The sequence below is a fragment of the Nestor notabilis genome, unplaced genomic scaffold (assembly GCF_000696875.1).
Source record: "Nestor notabilis isolate BGI_N333 unplaced genomic scaffold, ASM69687v1 scaffold4852, whole genome shotgun sequence".
NCBI lineage: Eukaryota > Metazoa > Chordata > Aves > Psittaciformes > Psittacidae > Nestor > Nestor notabilis.
Genome location: NW_009919550.1, coordinates 61,053 through 72,003, shown reverse-complemented (window position 1 = coordinate 72,003; position 10,951 = coordinate 61,053). Strand labels below are relative to the sequence as shown.

The 10,951-nt window shown below is 35.5% G+C and overlaps 1 protein-coding gene across 1 annotated transcript in view; it reads right to left on the bottom strand.

The window, feature by feature from the left end:
- Nucleotides 1-2,045: 2,045 nt before the first annotated feature.
- Nucleotides 2,046-10,951, bottom strand: part of BCKDHB (branched chain keto acid dehydrogenase E1, beta polypeptide) — a gene marked incomplete at its 3' end in the record, with an annotated part of 67,611 nt that continues 58,705 nt past the window's right edge. The window contains exon 8 of the mRNA XM_010010274.1: nt 2,046-2,132. Coding sequence (XP_010008576.1) covers nt 2,046-2,132 — 87 coding nt within the window. The remainder of the gene's footprint in view (nt 2,133-10,951) is intronic.

Sequence of the window (10,951 nt, the reverse complement as noted above, 5' to 3'; positions counted from 1 at the left end):
ATTTTTACAGCCCAGCAATATTAGACATGTGGACTTATCTTGATCATTTAGAGATCAAGTGTTTTAACTGAACAGAAAAAGCAAGATCTTTATTATGCCTAAAACAATACTCTTCTTTAAAAAGTTGTAATGCTTTGCAAATATTATTCTAATCTCTTCTGCAGTATGCATATTCTTAAAAATAACTGGTATCAGAATTTTAGTACAGATGATAAAATCTTCAAGAATGGGTATAAAGAGTAATGACAATATGATTATAACGTAGATTCAAGTCAAACAATTTATATGAAAGAAAATCCCCATGCATAAATTCAATGTCATAGAGTTATATTCCAATTGATTCTGAGGTAGTAGGTGTGATAAATTAACTCGTATTTCTCAAGATACAATTCCTACTTTCCTAAAAAATACTAATATAAAATTATGAACTACCATGAAACAAATATTTGCTTTCAATAGACAAAAATAAATGGGTCTTTATTAAAGCATTTTAAGCTTTGCTTTCTGTTTTCTGAGTGATGTTTACCGAGATACATCTGATACGAAAAACACCCCCAAGATGGATCGATCAGGTAAGTAACTTTCTTAATGGAGGTCTGAGAAGATTAAAACTTCATTTTGTAGTTTCAGCAATACATTGAGCATCTCGTGCTCTTCCAATAATACTTACTGATAAGCTTTTTTAATTTTCAACTCACTTTTTTCTCCAACATATATGCTTTTCTTTGTTATGTCAGTAAATTATGAGACTACTGCACGTCTTAAAATAGTTTTCTCCTCCAGTGTTATTAATAATGCACAATACTAAAAGACAGGCTCTTTTGGTTGCATTTATTTCACATTTTTGTAAGAATTTCAGAAAAATCATTACTTTCAACACACGTGGTTGGCAGTACCTTATGACTTTACTAGATCTATTTTAATCAAAGAGGCTACCTGTAAAAGAAGGGACGTCAAATACTAATTACTTAAAAGGATTATAAATATTTGGTTCTTAACAGAGACCAAATTTTGGTAGAAAAAAATTAATGATCTTCATATAATTATACTAAAATTAATACAATTACTCTTTAAAAGAAATTGTACTACAGATCAAGAAACAGATTTCTGACTCCTTATGCATATGTAATTCAAAATTACATTCCCAGAACAATTAAGTCTATTCCTTCCTACAAAAAGGCTAATTCCCAGAATTTAACTACTGCCTGTATGGTTTATATTTTGTGAAATTTAGAATCCCATTTCTCTCTAGACCTATAATTTCACTAGTCTAAGAAGAGAATAATCAGAAAATAGTAATCAGGTGGTGATGGACACAATTAGTTTAGGTGTTTCTATAAACCATTATCACTGATTTGCATCGGAAAGAAATCAAGTTAGGGGGAAAATCTGTATGCAAGTACAGGCATCAAACATGTCAGAAAGCTCAAAAGGACTTCCAGAAAAGTTAAAGCCTAATGCTCCAGACAACTGGTAGTGATGTGCACCCCAGCCTTTCAGAGCTGTTCTGTGCATACAAGCTCTACATATGTGTGAGCATCTACACCACTATGCATGAACCACTTTCGCAGAGAGCTTCCCTAATGAGATCTCTGAACACTACGTGTAACACCACAGTATACTGAACTGGGTCTGGGTGTTTTTTTTCTGTGTCCAATTTCAACACTCCTAGATTGTATTTTAAAGAAGCTTTGCAGATAAAAATATGAGAAAAGTCAAAAAGGTACCTTAAAACCAGACTATACATAAAGATTTTTCCTTTGCATGTGACAGCCCCTCTTCCCTGCTTTTCACTGAAAGTTAAAATTTCTACCATAGCAGAAGCTATGCACAGTGCCTGGTAGGCACATGGTTTCTCACATGTTGAGATAAAGTATTGCAAGCATCCACAAAACTGAAATCTAATAAAAATGTAAAAGAATAACTTAAAAAAAAAAAAAAAAAAAACACAACAAAACTCAACTTTTAATATAGTAATAAATATTCCTTTTATAGGTAAACATACTCAGCCACTCAAAACACTTTAACAGAAATAATCTGTGTACCTGAACTGTGGAACTGATTTCAGAAGCAAATCCTCCTGTCAAGGGAGCCTCGTGGCTAATCAGCAATCGCCCAGTCTTCACCACTGACTGAAAAGGAAAAACAAACCCCAAAAAGTAATCAAATTATAGCTCTTGTGATTTCTTCCTTGTACTAATGGTGTAATATATGAAACATATGACATCATTAGCACTGTTAGAATGTAGATACTTCTCCCCTCTTGCATTTTTCACTGAAAGATAAACCAAAAGTCTAAATTGAGTAATCAATAGGATGGTTTTATGTTTACTGTAAAAGTGTTTCCATCTTCCATTTTAAGCAAATATCAAGAATAAAAACTTATTCCATTGACTGTGAATTTACCCTATCAATGCAAAGTGTAACATTTCTGAAGAAGAACATGGATTTGAACAAGTCATCGAGAAAAACTTGGATCCTGAAACACATGTAAAGAAATCCTTCACTAACACTTCTCTGCACGACCAGATCCCAGGTAAAGTCATGAATCATAACCATTCAGAAAGTAAAACTGTTAAACAAAAATTTCAGGAAGAAAATCATATAGATTAATGCTGCTTATTTAAGTTTTACATGGCAACTAGAAGCAACATTTTCTAATTTTAGATCTCAGTGTTTGTGTAGTTTTTACGTGATCTACTTCATAAATAATCACAAAGCACAATATACATAGAAGGTGATTTAAGTATCTTTAATTAAACAAAATATTCATTGTGAAACATAACAATGGAAGCAAAATATTTTTAATCTGATGGGAGTATAAAGCTTCACCACACCCAAGTATCTTAAAGTTTATTGCGACTACATGCTAACTTGCCTAGGATCAAACAACATGAGATACCTTTGGTCAGAAATATGGCAGCAACATCTCACATTTCATAATACACATATAGTCAGAAGGTGCAGAAAAAGTTTCATGAACTTCTAGAGACGCATATATCAGAAAAAAAAAATCAGAATAATGTGTGTGTTAATCTTTCAAGAACAGTTAGCCTGATTTTTAAGATAAGTACATAGTGTACTGCTGGTGTACCGTTAGTCATCAAGTGCAAAAGCCCATGACAGCGCTAGCTATCAGGTCACACTTTCTTAATGCTGTGATCTTCAATTTAAGGTCTACGCCAGCACATTTTCCAGTCAGGCAGCTGCATACATAATAGAACTCATAAAGCTGACGCCTTAATTGTACAGTTTTTCTTCTGATTCAAGTACTTTTCTATTTCTTTTGCTTTTCTAGCAATGACTCAATCAATGGCTCTACATAGCTCATCCACAGATGTACTGGCAAGTCACAGGCCTATAAACAAGATGATCCATATACTGTACTATGAAGTGGTTTGACAACATTCAGAGCTAAACAAGACAGGAAAAGGCATTTCAACAGTTGGAAAGTAATCCACAGTTATGTAGGCCCATTTCTTGAATTTCTTTTGCCAGCAATGGAAACTCCTATCTAAAGAGCAGAGACATTAACTGCACTATAAGTCTGTCCAATAAATCAAAATGACAATTAAACGAACAAAATGTATACTCCAGTTTTAATTTGATATGAGAAAACTGATACAATCAGTTTTAAGTTGCCATGGTAAAAACATTACAATTCATCAATTTTAAAGATTTTTTTTAATCCTCTTACTTTAAAGAAATATTATTTTGCATATATTTCTTGTGAAAGGTTCACACTTTGGAACATGACAAGCTAGCATCAAAGTTATAGACTCAGTTTCTCAGAATTTAGTAGTATGAAACACACATTGTTAGAACTCGTATAACAAAAGCTACATGGAATCAGACCAGTAATCTAGCAGTCCAGTATCCTGTCTACACAATGGAGATAATTTAATGTTTAGGAAAGAGTAAAAAAAGGACCTTTAATGTGTTCCTTCACGACTTCTCAGCCCCCAACTATTTTCACATTGCAGGTTCCCCGAGTCCAATATAGCTTCTTGCTCTGAGTAACTGGTAACTTTTCTTGTAACAATTTATCTGTTCTCAAATTGAACATATGTAAACAATAAAGAGAAAAAAAAAATATCTCAGTTTGGAAATCTGCTTCTCCTATATGAGAAATCCTTAGTTTTACATATAACTCCCAAAGGCTTCAAGGATTCCTTACCTGTAGAAACTCGCTAAGAATGAGCAAGCAGCTGTGATCAAGCATTGTATACAAGCATCTCAGCCCTGCTAAAAAGCACTATTTATCACTCCTAGTGGAAAAATAGAATAGCTTTGGTGTTTTTAGTACCCATCCTAGCTTGTTCAGGGTCAGCACAGATACCTGCATCACATTGTGTCGTGTAGAAATACCATGAAAATTCTCCTAATGGTTAAACCAGAATCAAAAGAAGCAGAAATTAACCACTGCATTGCACTGCAAATACAGTCCCGAACTTTTAAGGAAGGACATGAGTACTGCAATTCCTGAGTATTACAGGCTCCTCTGCATCAATTTCTTCTTCGTATTAACACTAGTTCCTAAACTACAGCAAGTCTTTCAGAAAGACATGCAATCTTAGCTATGGTATTTCCAACATTTGCAAATGCATCACAGCTATTGGTAAGTTGTTCCAGTGTTTAACTGCCTTCCCTGTTAAAATTCTGCATCTTATTTCCAAACTAATTTGTCTGACTTAAATTTCAAGCTGTTGGTTCTTTTACTTCTGTTTGCTAGATGGAGAAATTATCTATTATTACACTTCTGCTTCCCACATGAATACATTAAGATTGTGATCAAATGATCTCTTAACCACACTTCTGCTAAACAAAGCAGACTGAGCTCTAAATCTTTCACCAAACAGAACACTTCCAATTCCTTCATCACTCTCATGACCATATCCTGAATCAAGAAATGTCTTTCTTGAAGTATACCCGTCTGGAACCAGCATTCCAGACTTTTTCACAACACCAAATACGAAGATAATATAACTTCAGTATTGGAGCTCTTGGATTTATGAAGCCTTTTGGTCAAAGCATAGCAACGTAAGTCCAGCTTCAAATGATGACTGCAATCCCCTGTTCTTCAACAGAGGGGTTTGTCCTTAAAGGATAATTACTTCCTGGAATAGAGATGAAAATACAGTGTGCATTTATTATTCCAAGATACAAAATTATATTTGGATATGATGAAAAATACATTGTGTGCCAGAACTCAGCTCAGTTAGAGTATATCTTCTCTTTATCAGTAACTGACTGTTTTATCTATTTCTCCAGCTGTTTGTTACCTCAACATTTTTATCAGTAAAGGTTTCAAAAGTTTTTCATATCTTGGACAGAAATATTAAAAAACAGGTTAAAAGTCCAACTCTGCAGGACCTCGTGACTTTACTATTTCCATTCACTAACACTGCCTTTCTGTGCCATACAGTTAAACTCAGCCCAACCAAAACCCAACATTCAGAAGAGCATTTACAATCCAAATAAATGCAGCACAGTAACATTAGGTAATGGGATTCTCAACCTTCAAATTTCATGGGAAATACCAGTGGCATAAAACTGGAGAAAACAGTGAGTAAATCAGCATAACAAATTCGCTAGCATAGAATCCTACCATTTTATCACCTTTTAAAATGGTGGATAGTTGGAATGGGTTTCTTTTCCATTTGGATTAATTAGAGAAAAGGATGGCCTTTTAAAGAATGGCATATTTTGTCCCCTCACAACCAGATACTTGTTGCATTTCTGTAAGTGCTTTTGATAGATAGTCCTCCATTTCCTCAACACCCCCACTCTTTCTACCAAAACTCCAGTCTTTATGCTTCTTACCTCAGTAAAAGATTAAAATGTTGAAGTGTCCACACATTCTGCAGCTCATGAAGATTACTTTTTAAAATGCATCTTGAAAAAAATATGGTATGGTTTAGGAGATTGGCATCAATAAAAATGTTCCTTCTTTACATGCACAAGCTGACGTTTGCTGATCTTTAAAGCCCAGAGATGCTTCTGAGGGTACTAAGTCATTTCGTAGGTATAACCTATCTCAAATTAAATCAAAATGGAAACTTTTTTGCCATCTTTAATAACAGACCATAAAGGAAAGTCAGAAGCAACACCCAGGCACTTGGAGAGCATGGCTCCTCTTTGTGTCACTGTCACTCTGCACTTTCACAGCCAAGTTCAGCTGATGCAATCCTGATTGCTCGCATAAGGGAGAGGTCATACCCTACCCAGAACCTCCTGTTCCCAGCCCATCCCTGACATCTCCTCAAGCAATAAAGGGGCCACGGGGTAAGCCAGTTGAAGGAGATAATTGGATTTATCCTGTAGCAGTGTACAGTTAGTACAAACCAGCAACCACCACCCCAGAGGCAGATTCAGAGATCAGAGGCAGGTCAGAATTTGCTCACAGAAAGCTTCAGCAGTCCTCACTCTCTCCAGAAGGTAGCTGACACCCAAGTCATGGCACACCACTGTCACCTGTGCTGTATCCAGTCATCAAGAGAAAAGGCTCTAGGGCTTTCAACCACTAAATTAACCCTAAAACAAAACCAGAAACCAACACTGAATGTACTTTTCCAGCTCAGTTTCATTGTCAGGACTGTTTTACATCAGTGTCATCCACAAGGACAACCACCGATTTTGTGTCAGAGCGAAAGGCTAGTGGCATGATCACCCTGATAATGAAACGTACAAGAAAACCTAGCGCCTTTGCCAGACTAATGCTTTCAGAGTGCACTGTGAAGGCTTTCTGAACTGCAGCCCAGAATTTTTGAAGTGAAGCAGCTGAGCAAATTATTTTCGACATCTCTGGTGACACTTCTTATCCAAGAGTTTCTATAATCATTTTTCTGTTCAACTCTCAATTCATATGTTGGCTGCCTTCTCTCCTCCTACAGGCATTGATGACAGAAGAAAACAACACAAGTCTGGCACTTCCAGGCACTTTGAAATCTAAGTACTGACACTACCAATAGCACACTATGACCTTAGTTAGGAAAAGCAGACTTAAACCAAAATTAGTTTGATGGTAAACTGCATTTTACGCTATTACTCTCCACATATAGCAAAAGCACTACTTCTAGTTTAATCAGCTGCTTCACTAACACAGCAACTGCCTTTAAAGAAATTATCAAAGTCAGCATTTTATTATAAATGGCTGTCATTGTGTCACAATGGCAAGTTGCCTGTTTTCTTTAAGAAGAAAATCTTGTTCTCGGAAAGAAAAGATTTCCATCTCTCACATAAAGGGAAATATTTTGATGCTTATATTCACATTTAAATTTTTGCATACTTTTCATTGTATCCTTTAGAGAGTGTAAAAGTATCCTGGATAACTGAAAAACTTGCTTTCTAAAATAATTTTAAAGAAGCTGGCAAAGCACTGTAATTCTATTTGTATTATATCCATTTTGCACTAAGCATGTATGAAACAACTATAAAATTGTATAAAAATGAGCACTGGTGTGTGCCTTTCCTGAAAACAAACCAGAACAAGGAAGCTAAATAAAAAAGCAACCTAAAAACAAAACCAGAAATCACCAAAACTTGGTAAAGTTTCAATAAATGCCTCAAAAAACATTTCTTTTTCATTTTTAGATCAGCTTTAATGAATCTGTGCTTGGAAACTGTAAAACCTTAGGGACGCTACTTTCCTTTTAATGTTTCAATAACAAATGAAATCTTATAGCAGCATTTTTGGTACTGAACACCATAAACATAGGGATAGAAGATCCCAGATATCTACTCAGCATTTTCCCAAGAGAAATATGTAATGTAACCTGCCAACTGAATCAGTGTGTTTTACATTTACTTAGCACATACAGCTCCATAGGATGACACATCCCAGATTCAGTGAATTGCTTGTGCATGCGATATACTGACAAGTTTAAATGCAGTTATTACATCCTCAGTTTCCAGACATCCCAGATACTTATTGGAGTTACGGGATCTCTGGAAAACCAAACAGACCCTCAAGCACCTTCTTTTACTAGGGTGCCAAAAGAAGGAACAGAAGAGAAATAGGATGTGTCCTAATAACCTAGACATGAGAAATCCCTGTAACTTCTTAAGGATCATGATCTAGTTTGCAAGTTATAACTGTGAGAGTTGCTCTGATGAACTACCTTCTCCTAGAAGCACTAAAAGCTAGGAATAATATGCACTCTTTAAAGCTCCAATCCAGCAGCAAAAATAACTTTAACCATTGAAGAAAAAATATTAAATAATTAATCTGAATTAAAAGAAAATAACATCATTTGGTGTGGTTTTCAACACTACTAAATTCCCGGAGAAGAAAAATGAGAGTGAGTCTTAAAATCTACTATATTGCGATGTCTACACTACACTCCCAAAAGTTGAAACTCATTTATCAGACAAACCAAGATGCGAAGACAAACAAGTTACATGAAAAAACATTCTTTCATTACACACAGCTCAGCAGCTCAAAGTATGAACAAGATTTCACAACTACTGGTAATAAGACAGTCAGCCTTACACTCATTCTGCTAAGATTCGTAAGGCTACTTTGAGTTTAACAAACATATCACAGTATTACAATAATATAGCAGAGAATCCTAGCAATATATTGGCAGCAACATATGTAGATCAAAGAGAAAACTACTTGGAAAGGAAAACACATCATTCTTATTCCATCACTTTGGAAGGCCATTGGAGAAAAATCTTTAACAAAAAATTTTCAAACAATAAAATGAAAAAGCATAGGCAGTCTGTAATAGATGAGTATGCTGCTTAACAGCGGGGAATGAAAAAGAAATCAAGTTTCTTTTTAGCTTGACACAAATAGCTAAAAAGTTGCCAATCATTTTAACTGATCCACATTAGCAGAGCACAAATCTTTGACTTCCAAGGTTCTAATCCATCACTGTCTGCTTGTTCAGCTGATACAGCTGAAGTTTGTGCTTTCTGACCTACAAGCCTGTAATTCATTCACTGCAGATGGCACAGCTGAGGCTGCCATGGCAGGTTGTGGCCCAGAACAGAGCTTGGACCTACTGCCAGCTTCAGAAGCACGGAATGACCTTTCCCAAAGCAAAAAGATCTGCGATAACCAATTTACATAGCAAGGATGGGCAGATTCACTACGGCTCACAGGCTGCAAAGAGCACAAAAATGAAGAGGCACTGATTCTGGTTTCTAACAGAGAAGCAAAACACAGTCCATAGAAGGAGACAACATTTGACAAGAAACAAGGACAAGGGGAAGAACAGAGAACAGCCCGCCACTAGTGCTCAACACAGCACGCAACCCTAGCACATTAGGGTGATGAGAGAGGCTGTCCTGATGTACAACCCTCCTCTGACATGGTGTCTATACCCTTTCCAGCCTTCTCTGGAGGAAAAGATGAAAAAACAAAACAAAACAAAGCCTAACAAACAAATAAAAAAAACAAAAACAAAAAACCTAGAAGTTCTTAGTCTAACCTCCAACTAATTTCAAATCAGAGTAGAAGATCAGCTATTAGAGAAAATAAAGATCTGAAAGTATAACGCATTACAACTCCAAGTATCATAGTAATGAAGAAAAACTTAGGAAAATTAAGTATTAGAGATGTATTTGCTGCCCAATGAGCTATTTACCTGAAACCAAACAATTAATGCTTCATTAAATAAATTATCAAAACATGTACTAAGGTGTAGCATGTTGGATACAGCTGTCATACTGTCCATTAAGCTCTTTGAAAGTTACTACTGTGCATTCAAATATTGACTTCTAGTAAGGAGTAAAGCTCCCAGAAAATTACTTCAGTTAATTTTACATGGCCACTTTAAATCTGTTCTCCCTAAAAGGTCAGTCTTGCTGTATTTCCACCTTGCTACTATTTTTATCAACTCCATAGTATAAGTGCAATATAGTTGGATGAAAATCCCAACGATAGCTCAAAGCAAGGGGAATGAACAAACAAACAATCTGGAACACAGGGAAAAGCTGGACCTGGACCACATTTTTGACACTGGCAAGAGGGAATGCTAACAGCAGGATGAGGAAGGGAGAAAAAAAAAATTAAAAAAAAAAATAAAACATACTTTCATTTATAGCCAGCTGTCCATCATAGCTCTGACCTTTGACATGTCTTTAAAATTATGCTTAAGAATAAGCTTAAAGTATCAAGAAAGATTTTATATTATAAATAATGTTCTCTATAGAAAAAAACCCTCGACATTATACAGTAAAGGCAACATTATAAGTATGCTTCTGTGTCCCAAGGAATTTTAAGACTTTAAGACTTCAAATGAAATCACATTGATATGTTAAACAAAGCAGAGATGCATAATAAATTTATAAGGTTTGAGATCATTCTAGATACTTAGAGATGGGTATACATACCACATATATTTCCGTAACTCACCAGGCCTTAGACAGTAAACACGTTTTTTCCCCCTATAAACATTCTTAAACCCATAAATGTGCATCACCTATTGGAGTTAGTGAGCCCTGCTCCTGTTATCAGAAAGGCTGTGAATAAATCACTTCCAAGGTTTCAGGCTACATTTGAGCTGGTGGTCAAGCAATCAACATGCATATTCTGTAGAATAACTTTGCTTTTCTACTAGAGGACTTGGAGCAAAAAACAAGTTAATAGGCTTCCAAGAAATCTCGGAAACTATTTTCAGACAATTCTCTGAGAACTCTGGCCATGCAAGAAAGAGAGCAAAACAGGGTAATGGGTAGAATTGTTCTTTATGCTTCATTTTCTTACAGAGAACAATGAACAAGGAGTGAATTAAAAGCGTTCCAGTTGACAAATTGTTAGGGCGCCAACCAAGCTTTCAAAAAAGTTACTTAGAGACTTCTCTGCACTTTTTCTGTTCTAATATGCATACCTAATCATCTACATGCAGATGCATATGTCTATATATTTATTTCCTTTGTTACCAACTGAAATGTATATATTACACTGATGTCTTAGAAGATTAAGAACAAAACAAATAAAAAG